General features: G+C 57.7%; 1 protein-coding gene across 1 annotated transcript; it reads left to right on the top strand.

The window, feature by feature from the left end:
- The first annotated feature begins 4,580 nt into the window (after nucleotides 1-4,580).
- Nucleotides 4,581-23,940, top strand: CDC42BPG (CDC42 binding protein kinase gamma). The gene is made up of 38 exons (XM_081153411.1): nucleotides 4,581-4,641; nucleotides 5,025-5,211; nucleotides 7,749-7,840; nucleotides 7,921-8,004; nucleotides 8,343-8,438; nucleotides 8,693-8,841; nucleotides 9,360-9,453; nucleotides 9,712-9,912; nucleotides 10,038-10,286; nucleotides 10,702-10,781; nucleotides 11,674-11,771; nucleotides 11,865-11,945; nucleotides 12,236-12,342; nucleotides 12,453-12,632; nucleotides 12,923-13,012; nucleotides 13,155-13,276; nucleotides 13,357-13,429; nucleotides 13,640-13,746; nucleotides 13,833-13,947; nucleotides 14,170-14,318; nucleotides 14,401-14,489; nucleotides 14,783-14,835; nucleotides 14,916-15,014; nucleotides 15,094-15,153; nucleotides 15,445-15,550; nucleotides 15,842-15,975; nucleotides 16,056-16,195; nucleotides 16,293-16,374; nucleotides 17,118-17,334; nucleotides 18,223-18,285; nucleotides 18,410-19,009; nucleotides 20,354-20,451; nucleotides 20,533-20,617; nucleotides 20,762-20,882; nucleotides 21,040-21,157; nucleotides 21,351-21,465; nucleotides 21,583-21,668; nucleotides 22,723-23,940. The coding sequence occupies exons 2-38, from the start codon at nucleotides 5,052-5,054 to the stop codon at nucleotides 22,777-22,779; spliced, it is 4,650 nt and encodes a 1,549-aa protein (XP_081009537.1). The 5' UTR covers nucleotides 4,581-4,641; nucleotides 5,025-5,051; the 3' UTR covers nucleotides 22,780-23,940.
- Nucleotides 23,941-26,149: the final 2,209 nt, after the last annotated feature.

Raw genomic sequence — 26,149 nt, 5'->3', positions numbered from 1 at the left:
CACCCTCTTCCAGCGTGGAGTGGCAGGTTGAACCCCCTAAGGCTGCGCCAGGAAATAGTGGCTGATCTGAGACTTGAAAGAGGGCCAGGGGCAGGTGGCTGCACCCCTGCTGGCCTGGAGTTCAGGCCCCTGGTTTGAGTTTTACAGGTTGGGGGTCTTCTCAGGCTGTGATCAGAGTTCAGGGAGGGCCAGGGTGTGTGAACAAAGGTGTGGCCACCCCCCAGAGAGCAGCATCTGCCCCTTGCCTTGTCCCCAGCTCCCTAGCTGGCCAGGATCCTGGGTGAAAGGGCCCCCTTCAGACGCCGGCCAGGCACAGGAGAGCTGATTCCACCCTCACCCAGAGCTCCTGCAGTAAGAGGCCTTTAGGGCCATCCGCCCACCTGGCACGTCAGAGCCCAGGACCCAGGAAGCAGCGGGGTGCACCCAGGGCTCCAGGCCCCCACACGGCAGCCCTGTTTTATTGCAGAGGTTCCATGTGAGATATCATCAAAACAAACACTTCTGCTCCTTAGTAACTGTTACTATGAATCTGACCCCTTGTCCTGTTCTCTCAAAGAGGTAGTCATAGAACTTGCCCCAGTCCACCAGGCTGTGACAGGGTTAGGATACCCAGCCACCAGTCTCCATTCAAAGCACACAGAGGGCAGGCCTCAGGCAGACAGGCAGGGGTTCGCATCTCAGCTCTGCTGCTCACTGCGACTGCTGTCTTCTCCCCTCCTGAGTCTGTTTCCTCCATTGCCAAATGCAAACAGGAACTCCTGCTTCATAGAGGCAGGGCCCCTAGGGTGGCCGCTTTTGCTGAGCACCCAATGCAGTTGGTCAGGGTAGGGGTAAGAGTCAGTGTGGGGAGCCCAGCACCCCACCCAACTCCCAGAACAAAGCAGGTAGGACCCACCCTTCCCTAAAGCAGCTCACAGACTCCGTGGCGCCCATCAGCCAGAGGGGTGGTGGCCAAGGGGGCTCAAGCCTGGCTTCCTGTGCACCCAGAGGGATTGCTAATTATAAAACCACATGGGCTGCAGCCTCTGTGGGCGTGGGAGCCCCTATGGTGTGTTGTTGGAGCATCACAGAGAAGGTTTTTGGAAGAAAAGCCAGGATGATGCAATCACCATATGTCCACCCATTTGGAGCTCTGGACTTGTCAAAGGACACACCCATGGTGTGCTGGGGTGGGTGGAGGAGCGGGAAAGAGTAGGAGTGTGGGGCTGCCAAGAAGTATCTTGGGAGTGGGGACACTCAACCCCCCCATTTCCATTAGCCCCTCCCCCAAATACACACATTTAAATAAAACCTGGAGCCTGAGTAGCAAGCTCCCCACCCTCCAACCACACACTCTCATCCAGTGACCACTGGTGTGTCATTTGCCCCTCACACTTGAGCCGGGCCAGTTCTCCACTGTGCACAGAGAGAGGAGACGACTTGCTCGAGGCCACATGCCTAGTCAACAGTATGACCCCGCAGTCAGCCTGGCTCCCTGGGGCCGGCGTGGGGCACTGCGCTCGGCCCGGCGTGGCATGGCCCGGGCAGCCTGCCAACGCAGGTAGCCTGCAGGACCATCTGCTGAGAGTTGCTTTCTGAGGCGGGGCTGGAGAGGCTCATCCTCTGCCACGGGGACTGAATCTCCACCTTGGGGAGGGTGAGCCACAGGCCGAGTTCGGAGACCCAAGATGTGGCTTTAGATGTGACAGACCCCCAATCCTGCCTGTTTCTGAGCTACTCCCAGACCCAGAGACCTATGCTCTGGGGTCAGAAAGCCTGAGTTCCCTGCCACTCCCTTGCACTGGGCTTCACCTCTTGCTCTTTGGGGACCACCCTCTTTCTGCTAGGCCTGGGTGGTTGAACTAACAGTTTTTTTTGTTAATCCCCACCCAAAGATATTTTTTCCATTGATTTTGAGAGAGTGGAAGAGGTGGGAGGAGAGAGAAACATTGATGTGAGAGAGACACATTGATTGCTTGCCTCCCACTAGAGTCCCAATGGGGCCCAGGGATGGAACCTGCAACCCAGGTACGTGCCCTTGGCCAGAATCAAACCCATAACCCTTTGGTGTGCCAACCACTGAACCACATGGCCAGAGCCTGATAGTTTTTTCTCTTCATCCAAGGCCCTTCGCAGAAGCCTACAAGTCCACCGCCATCTGGCCTTTCCCTGTCCTCTGTCCCCAGTGTCTGGGGCACTCTGCTCTTCTCCTGCCAGGCACTGGCCTAGTCCTGGAACCTGGAGAAGCTCAAGGCTGGCACCACCCACCTCCCACCTCCCCAGCCTCAAGGTATTAATCTGTTAAGGGAGGGTAATAACTCCCTCCTCTGGCAGGGCCCTTGTGAAGATAGCAGATCTGTAGTCACTTTGAAATGCTAAGAAGGACCACAGCAATGAAGGTGTAATCACTGTGATCTGCTATCCCCAGGGCTATGTGAGAGTGAGTGCCAGCACCTCAATACCAAAGGGGCTGGGAAGGGGGAGAAGTTATGGGGGCAGCAGGTGCTTTGCACCTGGGTGGGCCACTGGGAAGCAGTGACTAGGGAGTGTGAATGAGGAGGTGATGGGAAGGTCTCCTGCTCAGATTCACTGGGACAGGGTCTCTGCCACACCCAGGCCCTGCTTCCTGGGGTGAGGCTGTGCAGTCCTGGTGGTCTGGCTCACACAAGATCAGACAACAGATCTGCTGGAGCCAAAGCAGGGCCAAGTGCAAGAGCTGTTTCTGATGGCAGGGCTGCAGGACTGGCTGCTTGTGGAGCCTGGAGCAGGGGTTCAGGTACAGACTGAGTCTTGAGGGACTTTCTGTCCTTGGAGCTGCAAAGGAGTGAACAGGAAACTGAGACTTGGAACAGGATGTGACTAAACAAATACAGGACCAAATAGAATCAAGTACCAGATGGACTGCCCCATGTAGATATCTGTGGGTCTGTTTTTGTCTGCTGTTCTATGTGGGGATGGACTCTGAAGGGCCAGGGATGGGCCTATCTGAGAATTCAGTATTCAGAGAGGCTAAGAAAGTTGCCCGAGGTCACACAGGGAGACAGCCAGGACCCAGAGACCTCACGAGAGGTACCAGAGGACTGCTGATCCCTGGGGGCTGGGTGGAGTGGAGTACAGGATCAGGGTGACCAAGAGGGGCAATGAGGAATGGCCCATTTTCCCACCCAGGAGCCTTTCCGTATCCTTTAGTTCCCCAGGAGATGGGAACTTGAGCTGGTCCTGAACACCAGGCCCTCCTCTGGTCTCTGGCACCCCCCTGTGGCCTCCCATGGTGTAAACCCTCCTGTGGGCTCCACCCCTGCCCCGCCCCCAAAAGGAGGGCCCAGAATGCTACAGGTGAGAACCCTAGGGCTCAACTTTATAATCCCAGACCCCCTCCCAGAAGACACCTAGGCAATTGGATTTAAATTCTGGCTCCCTTTCCCCACCCGACTTGGGTAAGGAGAGAGCCCATCTTGGTTTTCCCATTTCACAGACTAGGGGCAGGTCTCAGAGACCAAATGGAAGAGACCCAAGGGGAAGCCCTGGGGCTGCTAGGGATGCTTAGTTCAGCTCCAAGGCCATTCAGAGTGCCTCCTCTCTCAAGGCTGGCAATCTGACCCTGTCAAGACTCAAGGAGGTCCCCACCTGAGGAAGGAGGAAAACCCCCAAAGAGATAGTTTTTAATGGATAGTTTTTAATGGAAGTGTTAGCTAAAGCCACTAAAAACTCCACCCATTGATCTCTTCTCTTGGACAGACCCACAGTCCTGTGGTGTCTGGTCCAGCACAGCTGGAGATAGCTGGGCAGAAATCAGAAATACCACTGGATAGAGCCAATCGCTTCTCCTCTCTTGACCTCTTCCAGCCCAGTTTGGACTTCTCCTTGGCCTTTAATTCCAGGCCAATGAAGGCCCTGCTCCTGCCTAAGGCTTTAAGAGCCTGTAGTGGCCTGCTCTCCTCCTGGGAGCAAGTCTGCACAGTTCCCTCCCCCTTTCCTTCCCCCATAGGCCTGAATCTCCTAAACTCTAAGGGACCCCAGGAGACTTGCAACTTGAGGGGCAATGAGCAGCAGCAGCTCTTCCCTGCTAACCCCCCGAAACTGTACCCAAGGCCCCTTTTCTCTGACTTCTCAGTGAGCCAAAGCAGCTCTGCCTGCCTAGGCTCATTTCTTTTAATATTTCTAGAGAGCCAAAGCAGCATTGCCCCTCCTGTTGCTTCTTCTATCCTAAGCCTTTCCTTGTTTCACAATCCCCAGCTTTAATAGAAATACTCAAAAAAACAACAACAAAGGAGCCTATGGTGGAGTTAGCAGCTCAGCCCCAGTGCAAGGTCTAGCTACAGGATCCCTTCATCCCCTCAGTTAATCTCTGTCCGTCCCAAGTCTCAGTGTGTCCATCTGCCAAATGGGTGTAACCATCCCTGCCTCACATACCTGTCTCCCAGGTCGGCTATAACGATACAAATAAAATGGAATCAGAAACTAGCGAGGTTTTTGAAGGGGGGTGCCAAGCACGATAGGCATCCCGGGAAGGGAGCGGACTACAACTCCCATCCGGCTCCGGGGCCGCGTCCCCAGCCCCTCTCCCTTAGCTGAGAAAGAGGCGGCCGCTGCCCCGACAGACGAGGGAAGCTGCAGTACTCCCGACATCCCTACCTAGGTTATGGGCAGGCGAGGGCCCAGGTAAGGCTGGGTCTAGGGCTGCACGGGGATCTAGCCAGCCTTCCCGGGCCCCTTGGGAACCCCACCTTGCCCCGCCCCTCCCAGGAGTTAGTCCTGTTCGGGCCCGCCCCCCCACTTCCTGGCCGAGGGTTGGCCCCGCCCCCACTCGCCTCCGCCCTCCCACCTTCACCTACTGTTCGTCTCCCATTGGCCGGCGCGCACCTGCCCGTCCGTCGGGGGGCGGGGCGGAGGGCGGGGCGGGGCGCCCAGGTGAGGGCGCGCAGGAGGCCTTGGACGAAGGTGACAGCGGGGAGGGCGGGAGGGTGGGGGGCAGACGCGCGGAGGATCCGAGGACCCGGAGACGGACGAACCGACGGGCGGGCATGCGGACGGCCTGGTTCTAGTTTGGGAGCGGAGCCTCGGCCGCAGCCATGGAGCGGCGGCTGCGTGCGCTGGAGCGGCTGGCGCGGGGCGAGGCCGGTGGCGGCCCGGGGCTCGACGGCCTCCTGGATCTGCTGCTGGGGCTGCACCACGAGCTCAGCAGCGCCCCCCTGCGGCGAGAGCGCAACGTGGCGCAGTTCCTGAGTTGGGGTGAGTGACTCAGGCGGGACCGAGGAGGGGCAGACCGAGGGACACCGCGTCAGGACCCTCGCCCTCCACGCCCACAGACACCCCCCCACCCCCCGCCCCGGAGCTGTACTCCCACAACTCCTACCCCCACCCGCAGACGCCGGGAACTTGCCCTGACATGTGCCATGGGACCCCGCGGGCCTCTCAGTCACCTGCACACCTTACCCTCACTCAGATTCATACACACTCCTTTCCACTCACAGAACCTGACAAATGTACACAACACACATGTCACATAGATAGACTCAAAGAAACGGTCCCAGGTATAGACCGCAGACACAGGTACACAATGCATGCTCTACAGTCACATCCAGAATCCTCGCTCACACATCACACCTCATGACCTGTGAGAACAAACTCACACGCAGACTCCTGTGCATGTCACCCACTGGCACATGTTTTCTCAGGCTCCCACATACCACACGGATGCACTGAGACTCATGTGCAGCTGGTGGAGACACACACCTGTTTCTACTCACAGATCTGTAGGTATTACACACTCCCCCCCACACACACACTTCCATCTCCCTGCATATAAGACCACCCCAGGCTGGACATAGGAATCAACCTCAGCCCCTTTGTGTAAGTCATTGGCCAGGCCTCCTGACGGTTTTTCCTCAGGGCCAGGGAGAGAGGCCTGGCTGGAGGTGGGTCTGCACCCCTTCCTGGTTGACTCATCTGAGTCACTGGGAGTGGCTGGCCCGGGGTAACCCTGAATTCAGTATGAGCACCAGCGCCAGTCCCAGGGCCAGTCCCATGGTCAGGCCATGCTGGTAGGGCATGGGGCCTGCCTGGAGGGTGGGGTGAAGTGGGTGTTTGCCCAGTGCACAACTAGCGTTCATGCACTCCTGGGCTCTGGGCAGGCACAAGCCCAGCCTGGCACGGTTGGGGACCTGAGACATGCCAGAGAGTTGGCCCCCAGCCCTTTCCTCGGGAGTGAGGGCAGTAAGAGGGCCCCGTCCCTTCTGCTGCCTGCCCTTCTTCCCAGGACTCCTGCACCTTATGTGTGTGTGTCTCACTGTGTTGTCATCACCCCCTGTGACGCCACACCCACGTGTGTGTGTTTGCACACATGTGTTCCTGCCTGCCTGCCCCTGGCACCTCTGTCTAGGACCCCAGCGTGGGGGCCTGTCTGTTGACATCTCCCAAGGTAACTTGCAGGGTGGTGACTCACTCTGCTCCTGCCACAACTTGTCCCTGATCCTACCTAGAGCCCCCATCCCCTGGAGCAGGGCAAGGGAACTGGGCAACCTGTCTTGGGGGCCTGGATCCTCCTGGCTATGTATGGGCCCCTAGTTTGGGCTCCTGTCTGGCTGATGGGTAGCCGTCCTGGCCTCGGTTCCCCCTTGGAGGCCTGTGGCTGCTCCTCTCAGCTGCACACACAGACCTGGGAAAGAGACAATTAATTTCTGTAATGAGGTTTCCACCCCTGCTGCGGGGGTTCTGCCTGATAAACCTGTGGAGCAGCTCTCTGTCCCACCCACAGACCTGCCCAGCTGGCAGGGAGTTTACCTCCTGGCAGGGGGAAACTGAGGCAGGGAGCCAGACTGCAGCTGACCCCAGCCCCTACTGGTCACTCTTGCCTCCCTAAGTTTCTAGGCCCCAGTTCCTTCCTCCAGGCCTGGAAAGGGCCTGAGAGTGACTAGAGATGCTCCTCATGGGAGTATCAGGGACTGTGAGGAAGGAGGAGGTTCTTGGCCAGGTGAAGGCCAAATCCAGAGAGGGAGGCAGGGCTCAGAGTTGTAGGGCTGGTCAGACCTGGAGGAGATCCTGAGTGTTCGCATCTTCCAGTGCCAGCGTCAGGTGCCAGAGAAAGGTTTTTTGTCCTTGCTTTTGAGTCTTGTGAGGATCTGGGCAGAGCTATCTCTGCCTGCAGGTGAGGAGGCCCCACATGGGAGATAACCTCTCCTCCAGAGCCCTGCAGAACCGCTGTCCTCCCTGTCTTCTGGGGCTCCCCAGGTCTCACCCCCAGCCAGGTACCTCTGTGCCTACTGGGTCCCAGGACCGGGCCACAGCTCCTCAATGGCAGAGAAGCCTCTCTGGGGACGAGGAATGCTGTCTGTCCAGTTTCCCAAGACAGGCCCTGGCCTGGTCTTGCTAGGTGGCCAAGAACTATGAGCTAGGGGCTGGAATGGTATCCCCATCTGTCCCAGGATGACCTGGCTGGCCAGGGTCAGCCCCCAAGCTGGGGAGGACTACAAGTTCCATCAGTCCCTGGGACCCAGGCTACCTGGAGTCTGGGACGGGTCCAGGGAACCATCGATTCAGGGAGGTCTCAGGACCAGGTGGTCAGCAGAGTGAGGACCCTACCTTGCATGCTTCCTGATCATGGCTGAATGGCTGCAGTGCCTGTCAACCCCTTGGCCAGGGGCTGTCCCTGGGGAGGTCATCCTTGCCCTGGCCTCAGGAGTTACGTTAGCTCCTGGCTTTCCCCAGCTGAGAGAGGGATCTGGGGCTCTCCCCAAAGGTTCCCTGAGCCCCACTCTATGTCTCCTCAGCCAGCCCGTTCGTTACAAAGGTGAAAGAGCTGCGGCTGCAGAGAGATGATTTTGAGATCTTGAAGGTGATTGGCCGAGGAGCCTTTGGGGAGGTGAGCAGAAGGCCTGGGGTCGGTGGGAGGAGGGTGTCTGACCCAGGTTGGGCTGAGCCCAGTGCTCTCTGTGGTCTCAGGTCGCCGTGGTGAGGCAGAGGGACAGTGGGCAGATTTTTGCTATGAAAATGCTGCACAAATGGGAGATGCTGAAGAGGGCCGAGGTTAGTTTGGGGTCTGGTGGGACTTAGGAACCCTAAAAATGGGTAAGGGGGGAGGATGTGCTGCCAGTGACATGCAGGGGGAGGGTTGGGCGTGGCTGCCCTACAGGCAGAGGATCCAGCCCCAACAGCTGCCCATCCCCCATCCCTTTCTCACTATAAACCTTTCTCAGGAGCAAGCAGAGTTATTCCCACTTCCCTTATGTAACACTGAGGCTCACACAGGCAACATTGATCTGACCCCCTGGACTTCCTGAGTTTTACTCCTCCCCTGAGTAGCCGGCGTGGGGCTTTCCTGGCCTCTCATCCTACCCCATCCCCACTCCTAAAACCTGCTATAGACAGCCTGTTTCCGGGAAGAGCGGGATGTTCTGGTGAAGGGGGACAGCCGTTGGGTGACCGCGCTGCATCACGCCTTCCAAGATGAGGAATACCTGGTGAGGATGCTGGGCCAGGCGGGAGGGGGCTGCCTGGAGATGGAGAGACCCCTCCTACTGGGCCAACAGACTTACCCTCCCAACCAGCTCCAGGGCCTGGAGCCTCCGCCTGAGCACTGGCTGGGAGCTGGCCACCCCAGAGCTAGTGGGAGACAGCCCTGCCTCCCAGAGCCCCACGGGACCACTGGTTGGTTGGGCCCTTGGGCAGTGTCCCCCTTTTCCATCTGATTCTTGCCCCACCCACCCCCATCCAGTACCTGGTGATGGACTACTACGCTGGTGGGGATCTCCTCACTCTTCTGAGCCGCTTTGAGGACCGCCTCCCGCCTGAGCTGGCCCAGTTCTACCTGGCTGAGATGGTGCTGGCCATCCACTCTCTGCATCAGCTGGGTTACGTCCACAGGTGGGGCCCACAAAGTTCCCGATGCCCTGTCCAGCCCCTGCTGACAGCTCTGGGAACAGCTGACATTTGCTGAGCACTTACCACGTGCCAAGCCCTGTGCTGGGTGTTTCACCTGCATGATGCTTTTGAATATTCACAAAAACCTTATGTGATGGGGGCTGCTATTGTTCCATTTATAGATGAACAAGTCAGGGCTTAGCACAGGTAAGCACCTGCCTGGTTCCAGGTGACTCAGCTGGTGGGCAGCCGAGCTGTGGTTTGCACTGGGGATGTCTGACTCCTCTGTCCCCCATAGCACACCCTGCAGCCTCCAAGGGTCATCCTTATGGATCCCTTTCCCCAGCCTAACCAACTTTTTCCTTCCTGGGAGCTAGGAGGCCTGGCTACCAGCCTTCGCCCATCCCACATGCATGCAGGAGCATGTGTGAGCATATACATGCTGAGATGTCCACTTATCTGTGTACACACACCCAACCATACACACAGATCAGGCCCCTCACTGTCCGTGCCTCCCCCAGGGATGTCAAGCCGGACAATGTTCTGCTAGACATGAATGGGCACATCCGCCTGGCTGACTTTGGCTCATGCCTACGTCTCAACAACAGTGGCATGGTAAGGACCCTACCCCAGAGTAGGGGCAGGGGACATTTGGCTGGAAAAGCTCCCAGGGCCTGGGAGGCACCAGGCCTAGTCCAAGGGGCATCAGGCTCCCAAGGGAAGGAAGGACTAGGCCCAGGCCTCAGGTGGGAGCAGCAGGCCAGCCGACCCCTAGGGAGTGGGGATGCCAGACCTAGATGCTTGGTGAGGGGCCAGCAGGCCCAGCCAAGCCCAAGGCTGTCCTCATGGCCTCATCAACAATACCACCGACAGGTGGTTTCTTCCGTGGCAGTGGGGACTCCCGACTACATCTCCCCTGAGATCCTGCAGGCCATGGAGGAGGGCAAGGGCCACTATGGCCCACAGTGCGACTGGTGGTCACTGGGGGTCTGCGCCTATGAGCTACTCTTTGGGGAGACGCCCTTCTATGCTGAATCCCTGGTGGAAACCTACGGCAAGATCATGAACCATGAGGTCTGGCCGCCAGGCTCCGGGGTTCTAGGAGGGTAGTGGGACTCCCAAGTTGATGAGGTCGGTGATGCCCGTAGGTGGGGGTGGGATCCTAGATACCCATCCACACCTCTCCCCCGGGCCTGCAGGACCACCTGCAGTTCCCATCGGATGTGCCTGATGTGCCGGCCAGTGCCCGAGACCTGATCCGCCAGCTGCTGTGCCGCCAGGAGGAGCGTCTGGGCCGAGGGGGGCTGGATGACTTCCGGAACCACCCCTTCTTCGAAGGTGTGGACTGGGAGCGGCTGGCAACCAGCACTGCCCCCTATATTCCTGAACTTCGAGGGCCCATGGATACCTCCAACTTTGATGTGGACGATGACACCCTCAACCATCCAGTGAGTGGTGGGTCCCACCGCATCAGGGAAGCTGGCTTGACCCTCCATGACTGTGGAAAACCCCCTAGAAGTTTCCCAAAGCAGTTGCTGGGCTGGGGGTGAGGCTGTCAGACCTTCGGGCCCCAGAGGCTCTTGGGAGTTACAGCTCACCTGCCCTGAGGTGGGTTGTGCCAAGTGAAGGTCTTTTGACCTTGTGTCATTCTATTAACCAGAAGTCGAATAAGGAAGAAGACCCAGCAGTGCCTAGGAGCCATAACCTCAAGGACGCATGGGAATTGTGGTCCTTTTAGTTGGGGGCTGTGTTCCCATCTGAGCAGCAGGAGGTCGGCACTCCCAGTCCCAAAGCTTCTCCCAGGTCTCAAGCCACAGCCTGGAGCTGAGCCTGATGATTTTGACTCTCTTTCCCCTCCTACAGGGGACCCTGCCACCACCTTCCCATGGGACCTTCTCAGGCCACCACCTACCATTTGTGGGCTTCACTTATACCTCAGGCAGGTGAGTCTAGTGCTCACACATCTGGTGAGAAGCTGGGGTCTGCCTGGCTTAGAGGACACTGGGAGTGTATCCTGTCAGGGATGTGGGAAAGAGGCTGAATGTGCCATCTGGTGCCTGCACGTGACAGGTGCTGAGGAAGTATGCTCACGAGAACAGTCCCCTGTGCCCTTGGGGTCCTAGTGACTCAATGCCCATGCCCCCTCTGGGTCCTGCCCCAGCATTTGGCCTTCACAGCACTCTCTCTGGCAGGCTGGGAGTATACTGGACTCGGAACCAGAAGCCTAGCATTGGAAGGGCCCCTAGTGTTCCCCGAGCCTCACTTTGTGCCTCTGTAAAATGGGCAGGATGATCCAGTTCCATGCATGGGGCTGACCTGAAGCCATAGTGAGGTCCTGGGAGAAGAGGCACTCCAAGGTGTAAGCAAATGCACCTGACTCGTACTCAGGAGTGCCCACTGTGTGCTGCACTCATGGAGTGCCCACTGTTTGCTGGGCGTGGGGTCGGCAGGACCCATGTCACCAAGTCCTCTTGATAATCCTTGGAAGAAACCCTGTTATCACCTCCATTTTCCTGTGAGGAAACTGAGGCTCAGATATGTTAGATGACTGTTCATGGTCACGTAGCTTGTAAGGGCCAGGGCTAGTGCTTGAAACTGAACCTGGGGGTCCTTGGAGCCATTGCTTTGGGCTGCTGCCCATGGTACCAGCCTGGGGCCTCCCAAAGGCAGGGTCTGGTCTGATTTGTTTCTCTTCCTGGCACAGAGCCTCGGGTTGGGTACAGACCTGGAACATAGTTGGTGTTTCTTGGGTGAATGAATGATTGGATGCAGGAGAATGGAGGTGGCTTTGGGAGGTGGGGTCTCTGCCAACTTGTGTTGTCCTTCTCTGCCCAGTGCTGGCCCTGAGAGCAGCTCCGAGCAGTTGGCTGCCCTGGAGCGGCAGTTCCGTTGTCTAGAGCAGGAGAAGATGGAGCTGAGCCGGAAGCTCCATGGTATCGGGAGCCAGCTGGGCCAGGGTGAGTGGGTCAGACCTGGGGCTACTGCTACCGGACTAGCCACTCACCTGTGGGCTCTCCCCACTGCAGAGGCCCTGCAGGTCCCCTCAGACCATCGGGAGCTGGAGCAGCTACGGAAGGAAGTCCAGACCCTACAGGACAGGCTGTCAGGTATCCCTACCCGCCATCGCTGCTGCTTCCTTCCCCCTACCCTCACCTTGGTGGCTGACCTGCTTTCCCAGAACACCTGAGTCAAACCTGGGTTCCAGTCCTGCCCCCACTCTGTACATGCTGTGTGAGCTTAGGGAGTTTTCTTAAACTCTGAGCCTGCACATAGAAAATGGGCCGAGGAGACCCACCTCCCAGGCTGCGGTGAGGGTTCCATGAGACCCCGCATGTGGAGTGCCTGGCTGAGGCTGGGGCAGTCAGCATGTGCAGGTCTCAGTGACAATTCCTGGCAGAGACGCTGAGGGACAGCAAGGCCCCCTTGTCCCAGATGGATGGGCCCCCTGCAGATAGCCCAGGCCAAGACAGTGACCTACGGCAGGAGAGAGACCAGCTCCTCCAGGTGAGGCCCCGGTGAGGTGGGTGAGTGGCTCAGGGCTCAGTGGTAGGTGGCAGGACATCCTTGCCCTGACCCCAGGCTTTGCCCTCCCTACCCCTGCACTGGGTCCCCAGGAGCTGGCCGAGGCTGGGGCCAGGCTGCGGGCACAGGAGGAGGAGCTGTGCAGGGCCCAGGGACGGCAGGAGGAGCTGCTCCAAAGGCTGCAGGAGGCCCAGGAGAGAGAGGCAGCCTCAGCCAGCCAGACCCAGGCCCTGAGCTCCCAGCTGGAGGAAGCCCAGGCTGCCCGGAGGGAGGTAAGTGACTGGTAGGCAGGGACTGCAGTAGGGCCCTGCCCCCGTAACTCCTGGCATGGCTAGAAGAAGCCCAGGGAGCTTGGTTTGAGGTTCTGGGAACACCAGGTGCCTTTGCACCCCCCACTGTGGCTGGCAGAGGCCTGAGCAAAGGGTTGATGGTTAGGATGAGCACGCTGGGAGTTCACTGCCTCCATTCCTGCTATGGCTGGGAGAGCCCAAGTCTGCAGCAGGGCCAAGTAGAGGCTTGGGGTGGACAAGGTCAGCACTGGCTGCCTCTGCACCCATCACAGCTGCAGGCCCAGGTGGCCACCCTGAGCCAGGAGGTGACACAGCTTCAGAGACAGCGGGAACGAAGCCTTGAGGAGTCTTCCCAGGTCAAGGTAGTGAGATTTTACCCCCGCCAAGTGGCACTTCCCTCTGCCCAACCTCACTCAGGGCCCTCAGGTCCACGGCTGTGTCCCAGTGGTAGAGTGGGCCATGGCTTGTCGGACCCCTGCCCTGACCCCTCTCCGTGTCCTCCAGACCAACCACACTGCCTCTGAGACCAACGGCACAGGGTTGCCTGAGGGCGGGCCCCAGGAAGCACAGCTGAGGAAGGAGGTGGCCGCCCTGCGTGTGCAGCTGGAGCAGGCCTGCGGCCACCAGTAAGCTGGGCAGCTGGGGCAGGGCCGGGGCCGGGGCCAGGGCCCAAGGTGGGAGTAACAAGTCATCCTCTCCTCCCCAGGCTCAGTGGAAAGGAGGAGGCCCTCTGCCGGCTACGGGAAGAGAACCAGCGGCTGAGCCAGGAGCAGGAGCGGGTGAGCGGGGTAGACAGAGGGCAAGATAGGCAGCCAGGCAATGGGACAGAGCAGGGAAGAAACACAGCAGGTCTCAGGGCTGGCTGTCTCCTCAGTGTAGTGCCTGTAGCAGGTAGGCAAGCTGCAGCGGTTGAGCAAGGGTGGACACAGGCAGGGTTCAGGGGTGCTCAGGCCCCTGTGAACTGACCCCATTTCCCACCTGGCCCCCAGCTGGTGGAAGAGCTGGAGCGGGAACAGCAGAACAGGCAGCGGCTGGAGGGCGAGCGGCGGGAGACAGAGGGCAACTGGGAGGCCCAGATCGCCGACATCCTCAGCTGGTGGGTGCCAGGGGGCTGGGGGCGGGGGGCTGGGCCCAGGTGGAGCTGACAGCCCAGCCCAAGACCTGAGCCCCCTTTCCGATCAGGGTGAATGATGAGAAGGTCTCAAGAGGATACCTGCAGGCCTTGGCCACCAAGATGGCCGAGGAGCTGGAGTCCTTGAGGAACGTGGGCACCCAGACACTCCCTGCCCGGCCGCTGGTAAGCCCCAGAGATTCCCGTTGGGGAGGGGGTGCCAGTAGCCTTCTAAGGTGAGATTGCTACTCATGGAAGGGCAGTGACTTAAGCCCACAGTGAGTCATCGGCAGAGCTGGGGCTTTGAGCCTGGTCAGGTGGCATGGGCACTGTGTGCTCTGGTGGGAGGAGGCCTCTGAGGCAGCCAGTCCCAGGGGACATCTTACATGGGTGCCGTGTGGCCACCAGGACCACCAGTGGAAAGCAAGGCGGCTACAGAAGATGGAGGCCTCAGCCAGGCTGGAGCTGCAGTCGGCCTTGGAGGCTGAGATCCGGGCCAAGCAGGGCCTACAGGAGCGGCTGACACAGGTGCAGGAGGCCCAGCTGCAGGCTGAGAGGTGAGCCCAGGGGCAGATGCTGCAGAGGGGACCCAGGACCTATGCAGAGGCCGGTGGTGAGCTCTCATTGGTTCTCCCCCAGCCGTCTGCAGGAGGCTGAGAAGCAGAACCGGTCCCTGCAGCAGGAGCTAGCCGCACTTCGGGAGGAGCTGCGAACCCGGGGGCCAGGAGGTGAATGGCTTGCTTCACGCCTGTCCTGGAGCAAGTTCCCCACTCCAGCCTCACAGTTACTGAGGGGTTCCACACAGCCTTGCAGGGCCATGGAGACAAGAATTTGTTCCAGATTGTCGCTTACCCCACCATCTGTTAGCCAGCACTTACTGAGCACCTACTATATGCCAGGTCCCACCACCACAGCTTGCAGTCACTGCCCCATTTTACTGAGGTGGAAACTGAGGCCCCCACTGGCCCGTGATTCCTCAGGAATAAGTGTCAGGGCTGTGACCCACACCCTCTGTTTTCAGACACGAAGTCCTCAAATTCCCTGATTCCCTTCCTGTCTTTCCGCAGCCCAGAGGTAAGAACCTGGTGCAGGGTTTGGTTGGGAGGGGCCCTGGGGAGAGGGACAAGGAGCTTGATTTTGCCCCCAAACCCCAGAAGGATTCTGCCAAGGACTCTGGCATCTCAGGAGAGGCCCTGAGACCTGGGGTGGAGCCAGAGCTGAGGCCAGAGGGCCGACGCAGCCTGCGGCTGGGGGTAAGGACCGTGGGAAACCTGCAATTGGGGGGCCCTCTGCCCATGCGCTTCTCACCTGCTCTCTCAACCTCCCCTGCAGGCTGTGTTCCCCAGAGCACCAGCTGCTACCTCAGCCCCTGCGGAAGGTCCTCCTGCAAAGGTCGGTGCCTAGCGGGGTGGAGCAGGGTGGGGGCACCAAGCCATTCTTCTGGGTTTCCAAGGACCCTCTTGGTCCCTCCATGTGCATTATGGCCTGCAGACCACATTGCAGGTGGCGGCAGTGGCCATGAGTGTTAGTGCTGCCACAGACTCACAGGGGCTCAGAGTTCACACTGCTACCTGGCTCATTCCCTGGTTCTGCCTGACACTTCAGGGTGACCTCGGGGGTGAGGCGCAGGGCCCTGGGAAGCTGTGGTCAGGCGTGAGTAATGGCCATATTCCCACACCTCAGCCCGGCTTGCACATGCTGCGCCCCCGGAGCTTCCCGTCCCCCACCAAGTGTCTGCGCTGCACCTCGCTGATGCTGGGCCTGGGCCGCCAGGGCCTGGGCTGTGATGGTGAGACCCCTCACCCTACCTGTCCTCCCACTTCCCAGGCACCAGCCACACCCCTAGGAGGAGGGAACAAAAGTGGCCCTGATGCTGACACACCCAGGCTCTTTCTCTCAGCCCAGGCTATTTTCCCCACTGCTCAGTTTTTCTGTCTTTCTTTTCTCACTTGGGGAATTGGTGACAGCTCAGGTGCCACCATGGCCTCAGGGAAGCTGGGGCTGGGAACGCCCAGAGTCCTGGTTCCAGGCTGTCCCCACCCAGCCTCACACCATCTGCCATCTTCTGCTTCCCCCACAGCCTGCGGCTACTTCTGTCACTCTACTTGTGCTCCTCAGGCCCCACCCTGCCCTGTGCCCCCTGACCTCCTCTGTGCAGCCCTGGGAGTGCACCCCGAAACAGGCACGGGCACTGCCTATGAGGGCTTCCTGTCGGTGAGCTGGGGCCAGGAAGGGGGAGGACTGGCGAGGTGGCGCTGCCACCTGGCAGGCCCTCCCATGCTTGTCTTCCCCAGGTGCCTCGGCCCTCAGGCGTTCGGCGGGGCTGGCAGCGGGTATTTGCTGCCCTCAGTGACTCTCGCCTGCTGTTGTTTGATGCCCCAGACCCTCGGCTCAGCCCTGCCAGCGGGGCCCTCCTACAGGCACTGGATCTGAGGTGGGTGCCAGGCTGTGGCATGGGACAAGGGACAAGTGGGTGGGTGGGGTGCAGCCAGGGGCAGTACAACCTCTGACCTGTTCCACGGACCTCCCAGGGACCCCCAATTCTCAGCCACCCCTGTCCTGCCCTCTGATGTTATCCACGCCCAATCCAAGGACCTGCCACGCATCTTCAGGGTAAGTGCCTGGGGCAGGATAGGCCAGACTACCATCTGCTGTCATGCTGACCCCCTTCCAGTGACTTTTCTCCATCCCCATGGCTGACCCCTTCATCCCACCCTGCTCCTCTCCACATGGGTGGTTACACTAGCCTCCATTCTGGTCCATGCATCCACACTCCATCCTGAAGGGCTGAGTTTCCCATACATGAAGCTGGATATCCTGCCTTGTTCAGGACTCATCTATGGCTCCCTGACACCCTCAGTGTGCTCCCGCCCATGGCCTGAAGCCTTACATTTCTGGCCCTGCAGGCCTTCCCCACCTCTCCCTGGAGTCTCTCTGCTCTTACCACACCTTGCTTTCTCCACTTATAAAAGTGCCCTGCGCTGTGGACCTCTTCACATCTGCTCCCTCTGCCAGCTGCTCCCCATTCCTGGTTATTGTGCTCTTCCCCCAGCTCCAGCAGAAATGCCTCTTCCCCTGGGAGGTCACCATTCCCCACTTAGCCTGGGTTGGGGGCCCTGCTCTGTATTCCCACGATGCCCCAAACTCCCCCGCTCAGCACCAGTCAGGGCTCTGCAGTTGTCCACGTGCTTGTCTGCCCACCCTGTCTGCTCATCACCTGCTCTAAGACAGCACCTCGCTCTGCACCCGGCAAACTCATGCCTGGGTTAATAAGCATCAGCTGCTGGAGAGAGAGAAGGGAGGAAGGGCAACTGGCTCTCGGCCTGTGGCCCTCCAGCCTGGGTCTCTGCCCATAGGTGACAGCCTCCCAGCTGACTGTGCCGCCTGCCACATGCACTGTGCTGCTGCTGGCGGAGAGCGAGGGTGAGCGGGAGCGCTGGTTGCAGGTGCTAGGCGAGCTGCAGCGGCTGCTGCTGGACGCTCGGCCGAGGCCCCGACCTGTGTTCACACTCAAGGAAGCCTACGACAATGGGCTGCCCCTGCTGCCCAGCACGCTCTGTGCTGCCATCGTAGGTGAGCCTCAAGCCCAGGGGGTGTGGCCTGGGGGGAGGCTGTGAGGAGGAGTCAGGTCCTGTAGGGACAGCGCTGGCCCCGCCACAGTCAACAAGGGCAGCTGTCACTGCCCAGTCCCTGCAGCTATGACCTGTGGATTCTGCCTTGCACATGTGTCCTCCTCGACCATCTCCTAGGCATGGCTGTGAGGAGCCCAGGCTAGAGGCAGGGGGCCTGGCTTCTGCTGCTCAACTTCTCTGTGCCTCCGTTTCTGCTTTTTCTAAAAGAATCTCAGGCCAGTGAACAGAACAAAGGCTTTAATAAGAAATAAACGAGGGTTTTGCTCCCAGCCCTCTTAACTAGCAGCTGGGTGACCCTGCGGGAGCCTTGATGCACCTGAGCCTCACACCGTCTCCCATGGGGCTGCTGTGTTCAGCAAGGAGCCTGAGGCCTCCATGACAGGCAGCTGGGGGAGAGGTGCTGGCAGTGCTCCTTGGCTTCCCCTGGTGCAGGTCCACCAGGTCCCCTGAGTCAGTCAGGAGTCGGGGGCACATAGCAGGGCCATTTATCGAACAAGGGTTGCCATGAGCTTCACACTTACCCTGCATTGCTTCATCGCCACAGTCTCACCACAGCTGTGTGAGGAAGGTATCATTATTGTCCCCACTTTACATTAGGGGGAAACTGAGGCTCCAAGACGTACTCAAAATCCCATAGCTTGGGGTTGAGGACCTCACCCCATCCCTGTCCCCACAGCCCTTACCCATTAGAGCCACTCTAGACTCTGGGACAGAAGGGTTCAGTGACACAGGGACAGGGAGAAACAGGCTCAGCAAGGGCACGTGGGCTGCCCACTATCTGCCTCTAGACAGACCCTCTGACCCCCGACCCTTCCCTTCCCTCTACCAGACCAGGACCGGCTTGCTCTGGGCACCGAGGAGGGGCTGTTTGTGATCCACCTGCACAGCAATGGTACATGTCAGGCTGGGCCAAGGCCGGCTTGGGTGGGCTTGATAGGCCCCAGGGGACAGGAGGATGGGCACTCGGCTGCTTCTCACCCACCTGGTGGTGACACTCTCCCTCACCAACTCCGCAGACATCTTCCAGGTGGGTGAGTGCCGGCGGGTGCAGCGGCTGGCTGTGAGCCCCACTGCGGGCCTTCTGGTTGTGCTGTGTGGCCGAGGCCCCAGCGTGCGCCTCTTCCCCCTGGCCGAGCTGGAGAGTGCAGAGGTGACAGGTGCCAAGATCCCTGAGTCTCGAGGCTGCCAGGTGCTGGTAGCCGGGAGCATCCTGCAGGCCCGCACCCCTGTGCTCTGTATAGCTGTCAAGCGCCAAGTGCTCTGCTACCAGCTGGGCCCAGGCCTGGGGCCCTGGCACCATCGCATCCGTGAGCTGCAGGCACCAGCACCTGTGCAGAGCCTGGAGCTGCTGGGCGACCGGCTGTGTGTGGGTGCAGCTGGTGCCTTCTCGCTCTACCCGCTGCTCAATGAGGCTGCGCCCTTAGCGTTAGGGGGCGGTCTGATGCCTGAGGAGCTGCCACCGTCAAGAGGGGGCTTGGGCGAGGCACTGGGCACTGTGGAGCTCAGCCTTAGTGAGTTCCTGCTGCTCTTCACCACTGCTGGGATCTACGTGGACAGCGCCGGCCGCAAGTCTCGCATCCATGAGCTGCTGTGGCCAGCATTGCCCATGGGCTGGGGTAAGGCCAATGGAGGGTGAGGCGGGGTGGGGCCGGGCCACCTGAGGTGTATCCCATACATCAGAGGAAGACAAGGTCCTACCCAGCTCCTGAGGTTGGCGTTGGAAGCCAGTGTGCACCCTCCTGCCTGGCCATGGCCTGCTCTGCCCTCAGTACTTATAGGGGCCGTCCTCTTCCATGCCTTCGCTCACATCTCCCTCCTGCCTGAACTGCTCTCCTTTTTGTACCTGGCAAACTCTTTTTTTTAAAGATTTATTTTGTTGTTGTTGTTTGTTATTTTTTCCATTACTTTTCAGAGAGAGTGGAAGGGAGAGAGAGAGAGAGAAACATCAATGTGAGAGAGAAATCAATTGGTTACCTCCCACACAAGCCCCGACTGGGGATCGAGCCTGCAACTGAGGTGCCTGCCCTTGGCCAGAATCGAACCCAGGACACTTCAGTCTGAGGGCCAGTGCTCTAACCACTAAGCAAAACTGGCTGGGGTCATACCTGTCAAACTCTTAACCAAGTCCAGACCCAACCAATGTCTGCTCAGGGCCTGGAGCTGTAGACCCTCCATAAATGGCTACCATGATTGCTGTTGTTGTCATTGTTTTCATACTCCCTTCCCTGCCCTTCCCCATCGTTGATGCTTTGCTCCTTTTCACTCCACCTCTTTGTTCAAACCTCTGCCCTGGCTCTTAGCACCTTCTTGTAATGACTGTTTTGGTGCACTGGGGGCCTGCACATTGGCTGGGGCTGGTTTCTTCATCACATCCAGCACCCATCCCTGGCAAGCATACCCCAGGAGCTAGGACTGTTTGGAGGAGTGAATGAATGAGTGGGGCAGTGGGGGAGTTTGGCACATTCACAGGTAAACTGGTGTGGTGGAGTATGGGTTGAAAGAGAAAGACAGAGCTCCCTTCATGAGCAATGGCTCTTCTGGGGTGAGTTGGGTGTAGCACAGACATTCAGCATGTAGGCGGTGGAAAGACAGCCCGGGGCCAATTCCCAGCTCTCCCTCACCACTGATGTCCTTGCCCATTACTTAGCTCTGAGGTTTCTGATCCCTCATTTGTAAGTTAGGGGTTGTTTGAGAATTAAAGGAGAAAAAAATATGCAAAGTGGTTAGAACTATGCCTGGCATGGCATAGAGTGGCACTCCAAGATTGTTATCTCTGATTTGTTATGGAAGTTGGGTGGGGCGACCTGGAAAGTCTTCAGAAGGACTTTTGGTGGGGCAGAAAGTTACTGTGCTGTGTGGCAGGGCACAGGGTGTTCCCCACAGTACTGAGGAGGAAACAGGCCCAGAGAGGTGCTTTACTTGCTCAGGGCTGCACAGCACAGGCAGTTTCTACCCTGCAGGTTATGCAGTCCCCTACCTGACCATGTTCAGTGAGAACTCCATCGATGTGTTTGATGTGAGGAAAGCAGAATGGGTCCAAACGGTGCCACTCAAGAAGGTGAGGGCCTGCCAAGACCCGGGGGGCTGGCCTGAGGTGGGACAGGGTAGCATGGTTTGACCTCTGTGCCTGCTGCCTCAGGTGCGACCCCTGAACCCAGAGGGCTCCTTGTTCCTCTATGGCACCGAGAAGATCCGCCTGACCTACCTCAGGAACCGTTTGGCAGGTGAGGGAGTGTGTGTGTGCTGTGTATGTGGGTCCGCACGTGTGCGTTCCCCTGTGCACACGTGTGGGTGTGTGACCCTGAGCCCCAGCTTACTGGGGCCCTGGGGACTTGTGAGCACTGCCCAGCTCTCTGCTTCTCCCACAGAGAAGGACGAGTTCAACATCCCCGACCTCACCGACAACAGCCGGCGCCAGCTGTTCCGCACCAAGAGCAAGCGCCGCTTTTTTTTCCGGGTGTCGGAGGAGCAGCGGCAGCAGCAGCGCAGGTGCGCGTGCGTGATGCGATGGCTGGGCGGGGCGAAGCACAAGCCCGCGCGGGGGCGGGGGGCGGGGAGTCGGCGCTGGGAGAGGAGGCGGGTAGAACCTTGTTGCGGGGGGCGGCCACCTTCGCTGCCACCCTCCCTAAACACACTTTGCTGCCAGGGAGATGCTGAAGGACCCCTTTGTGCGCTCCAAACTCATCTCTCCGCCCACCAACTTCAACCACCTGGTACACGTGGGCCTTACGGACAGGAAGCCCAACGCCAGGGACCCGCCCCCGGTCAGTCCTCCAGAGCCAATCACAAACCTCTTTGGTGAGGCTGAGCCAATCACCGCTTCCCCGACGCGCTCGCCGCCCTCCGCTCACCTGGTACCCTGGCCCTCGGCCGGTCCAGGCTGGCGGCTGGCTGCGGTCACCTGTCATGGGCTGTTGTGCCGCTGAGTTCCAACCTCTCCGCACTGTCCCCTAGCAGGCTTCTGAAGCGAAGGGCCGAGGTGGCCGCAGCTCCGTCCCGCAGCGGCCCCACAGCTTCTCAGAGGCCTCGCGGCGCCCAGCCTCCATGGGCAGCGATGGGAACCCGGACCCCAGTAAGGACAGCCCCACAGCCTCCTGTACTTCCTCGTTTCTCCCCCGAGTTTCCACCCCCTTTGGGCCCCTTAAATCTGACCTTGGGTTTTTGTCTCCTCATCCTGTTCCTGGAACAGTGAAGAGGAAGCCTTGGACGTCTCTGTCCAGCGAGTCAGTGTCCTGCCCCCAGGGATCTCTGAGCCCTGCGTCCTCCCTGATACAGGTGAGCCAGTGGGGCGTTTCCCTCCCCCACTCTTAAGGACAAGCAGTTCTGTTCTGTATTAGGCCCTTCACTGAGACCTGAGGCCAGAAAACAAGCTTAGCCCATCCCTTCCCTGGATCCTAAGAGATGCAGACTCTTACCTGTCTCGCCCCTCAGTGGGCCCCAGCAGAAGCCTGGAGTTGGAAATCTTGCCTCTGACTGTCCCAGCAGTGTGGCCTGGGCAAGGTGCCTGGGCTTCCTGAGCTAGTCTTGCCTCTAAAATAAGGTTATTGTGAGACTTGTATGAGGTGATGACACCTCAGCATGGTGCTTGGCACATGGGGACAGTGCCACAGAGGAGGACCTCTTAGGATTCTTAACAGAGGCCTAGCCCATGGCAGGGAGCAACCCACTCTGGCTGGAGACTGGGGAAGATCTAAGAGGAGATGAGAAGGTTCCCACTGATCCCCCAGCCTCCTCTCCAGCTGCCACCCCACCCCCACCCCAGCCACTCTAGGCCACTCAGAACCCTGGGACTTGCCATGTTCTTTTAGACCTTCAAGTTCTTGCCCCTGCTGTCCCCCTGCTTTGAATGCCCTTTCTTGTCCTCAACCTGATTAATACCCAGGCCACCCTCAAGGCTCTGCACCAATATTACCTTTCCCAGAGACCACCTGGCTACCTCGGCAGGTGATCACTGCCTCTCTGGGGCTAGGGCCACCTTCACTGCCCTCCTCCCACCCATTCCTTGTCAGTTCTGCTGTGCCAGTCCTCCTCCCTCAACTGTGGGCTCTTTGATGGTGGGGGTCAAGTTTGTCTTCTGTCCAAAGTAAAGCATGTTTGTTGATTGAATGAAGAAGAGTGAATGAACAAAGGGACTTAATGTGTACTCCAGGATTAAGTACAAGTTCCCAGGTTGTTCTCACTTAATCCCACCACCACCTCACATCTGGTCTCCTCCAAGGACCCTGCTGCAGCAGGTGATGGGTCCTGGGAAGGCCTCTGGAGGCACTGACTCAGTGAGGAAAGTCCTACTTTACTCTTTCCACCTGACTTCCTTCTCTTTCCCCTCTAGGTCTCAGAGCGGCCCCGGAGCCTCCCCCTAGCCCCTGAGTCAGAGAGCTCCCCTTGACACCCTCTGGCAGGGCCCACCCAAATCCCAGGACTGAGATGTGAGGGAGCAAAGAGCCTGAAGAATGCCACTCCGGCTGGTCCGGACCATGTGGAAATTTGGACTCAGGGAGAGCCTGGGCTGGGTAGTGACTGGGGGCTGGCCTGAATTCCCAGGACCTGGGGAGCCTGACTCCTAGCCCTCATCCACCTTTGGCCTCTACACCCAGCCCAACCTGTGCTAGCTCTGGGAATAGAATGCATTGTTCCCCTTCTGCCATGGGCTGGGGCCCCTCTGTCCCATGTCCAGGGATGATTGTGCCAAAACTCTCGTTTCCAGTGCCAAGCCTCAGGAGGCTTGTAAGTAAGAGTCAGGGTGAGGGATGAAGGGCTAGGTCTCTGGGAGCAGTCTCAAGTCTGGGCTGCACACTGTCTAGCCCTCAGTGAGGCCAGGTTGGGGCATATCCCATTCTATATCCCAGTCTCTGCTCAGGGTCAGGGTGGGAAGGGCAGGCTCTGATCCAGGGGAAAAGCTAGAGAAGCAGGGGAAGAATGTAGGTGAAGGAAGTGAGGGGCAAGTAGGGAGAAAGGAAGTGGAGGAGGAGGTGACAGTGATTGGAAGGAGAGAAAAGCCGTCCAGAGGAGAGAGATAAAGGAGGATCACTGAAGAAGAGAGACAAAAGGAGAAGGGTGGAGGGGAGAGGGAACTGGGGTACACCCATGGGTCCTTTCTCTGGGGAGGGGCTTGGTGCGGTCGGAAACAGGGAAGGGCTCTGTAAGCCAACTGACATTGTCATCTAATCCGTCCAGAGGAGAAGATAATTCCTAAACAGGGATGGGATGGGGAGGGTATTTATATGGGCTACTTGGTAGGAGATGAGCACCCGACAGGTCCACTGGAGGGTCTCCAGGCACACATTGACTCTCCCCTATAAGGGGGGGTCCTTTTTCTCAAAGCTTCGACCAACTGTGTATTAGGGGATCTTAGGGGACATTTTATTATTGATCACAGTCATTATTATTATTATTATTATATTACTATTTTTATTAAACCTCCCCCTACTGAAGAGTGGGGGGCAAAATAAGTATTTATCTCCTCAAATGCCCTATTCCCGGGAGGGGTCGACCCTGACGCTCTGTGAGGCAGTAAGAAAGCAATAAAGACAACTTTGTAAGCTGCTGTCTTCCCCGTCTGGATCTGTCTTCCTGGGGTTCAGAAAAGGGGGGGATCAGAAATGGGGGGAGGAGGGAAGGTATCAAGTAAAGTTAAAGACCAGGTTGTCTTCCCTGTATTTTCAGGAATCAGGTGACACATTCAAATGGGGGTAAATGAAGAGAGTTTAATAACAAAGGGATGGTAGCATTAAGGAACCCACCGAAGAGTGGCAGTGCGCCCAAGCCCTGGCAGCAGGAAGAGGCAGTGGTGGTACCTCAGAGGAGCTGTGGCTCTCAGTAGAAGAACTTGGCCGTGACCAAGCAGGAAAGCAGCCCAGGAAATAAATTCCTCCTCCCATCTCCTGCCTCCTTTCGTTCCCAGCAAAGGCCAAGCCTCTCACTCAGACCCTCCCATTCCCTCCATCTGTTCAAGGCCATCAGCAGCTCTCCCATTAAACAACAGCAACACTGGGAGCATTTGAGATCTTGCTCCCCAGCATATGTTATTAGTTTGGCTCAAATAAACTCTTATTTAAAAAACAAACAAAGCAACAACAATAACCTTCTCCCCCCCGCCCCCCCCAGCTGCCATCTTATGTTTCTCCTTTTCTTTGCAGGAAAGCTCCCTGACAGAGTTGTATATTATCACTCTCCCATTTTTCATCTATTTATTTTAGAGAGAGCAGCACTGATCTGCTGTTCCGCTCATTCATGCTTTCACTGATGGGATGGAACCCGCAACTCTGGTGCATTGGGACGATCCTCCAACCAATAGCTAACTGGCCAGAGTCATTGGTTGATTCATTTTTTTTTTAATTAATTTTTTAAAATTGATTTTAGAGAAGAAGGGAGAGGAGAGAGGGAGAGAACATTGATGTGAGAGAACCATCAATCAGCTGCCTCCTGCATGCCTCTGCCTCCATGCCTGGTCTTCTGCACCCAATGCTCATCTGGTTTTCCTCCCGTTTCTCTGGCAGAGCCCTCTCACACTTCTTTGCTGGGTCTTCCTGGTCTCCCAACTTCTACACCAGGGAGAACACCAGAACTCAGTGCTTGGTGACTTCATTCTCCACATGCCCTTTAACCAGCTTCCCCTAATGTTAACACCTTCCACAGCCGTGGTACATTTGTCAAAACTAATTGATGAAAATTACTAGTGAAGCTACAGACTTTACTTGAATTTCACAAGTAGGGCTCCAAGGTGCCCAAGACTTCACTGGTTTGGTTTTAAAACTGAAAGTTATATATGGAGTACCCTCAGCAATGGGCAAACTGGAACTGTAGGCCACCGTATTCACCAGCTTTTCCATTAATTAACATTTTCTGTTCCAGGATTCAAGCCACTACATTGCATTTAGTTGTCCTGTCTCCTTAGTCTCTTCTAATCTGCAACAGTTTATCAGTCTTCAGTTTACCTTGTCTCTCATGGTCTTGACATTCAAAAAATATATGTTTATTTGTTGTTGTTTTTATTGATTTCAGAGAGAGGAAAGGAGATGCAGAGAGAGAGAAACATCAATAAGAGTCATTGATGGGCGGCCTCCTGCCCGTCCCCTGCTGGGGATGGAACCTACCCTGACCTAGTTCATAGGTCCCAGCTCAACCACAGCCACAGCCACAGCCAGGCGGGCCTGGTGTGCCCTTGACTCTGGAGGAGTACTGGTCCGATATTTTGTTGAATGCCCTCAGTTTTGTTTTGCTGAATGTTTTCTTGTGGTTGCACTGGGCTTATGGGTTTTAAGGGAGAAACCTGCAAAGGAGAAGCAGGGCAGAAATTTGATGTTTTACTCACCACTGCATACCTAGTGCCTAGAACCGAGTGCCTGGCCCTTGAGGGCACACAATCTGTTTGCTGAATGAATAAGGGATGAATGAATGACTCTGTAAACGTTAGTTAGTACTTTTAAAAACACATATGTCTTTTTATTGATTTCAGAGAGGGAGGGGGAGGGAGAGAGAGAAACATCAATGATGAGAGAGTCATTGATTGGCTGCCTCCTGCATGCCCCCTACTGGGGATTGAGCCCACAACCCAGGCATGTGCCCTGACCCGGAATCGAACCTCGATCTCCTGCATCATAGGTGGATGTTGAACCCCTGACTCACACCAGACGGGCTATTTAGTACTTTTTTTGAAGGTTTAAATGTTAATATAAATACTACCCCACCAAACATGTTGTTCTGCTGTTTTTTTCCTTCAACAATGTGTCCTGAAGAGCCATTTTAGGACGCATAGA

This window comes from Miniopterus schreibersii, assembly GCF_964146895.1.
Source record: "Miniopterus schreibersii genome assembly, chromosome: 12".
NCBI lineage: Eukaryota > Metazoa > Chordata > Mammalia > Chiroptera > Miniopteridae > Miniopterus > Miniopterus schreibersii.
Note: the sequence above shows the minus strand (reverse complement) of the source record. Positions and strands in the feature narration are given on the sequence as shown.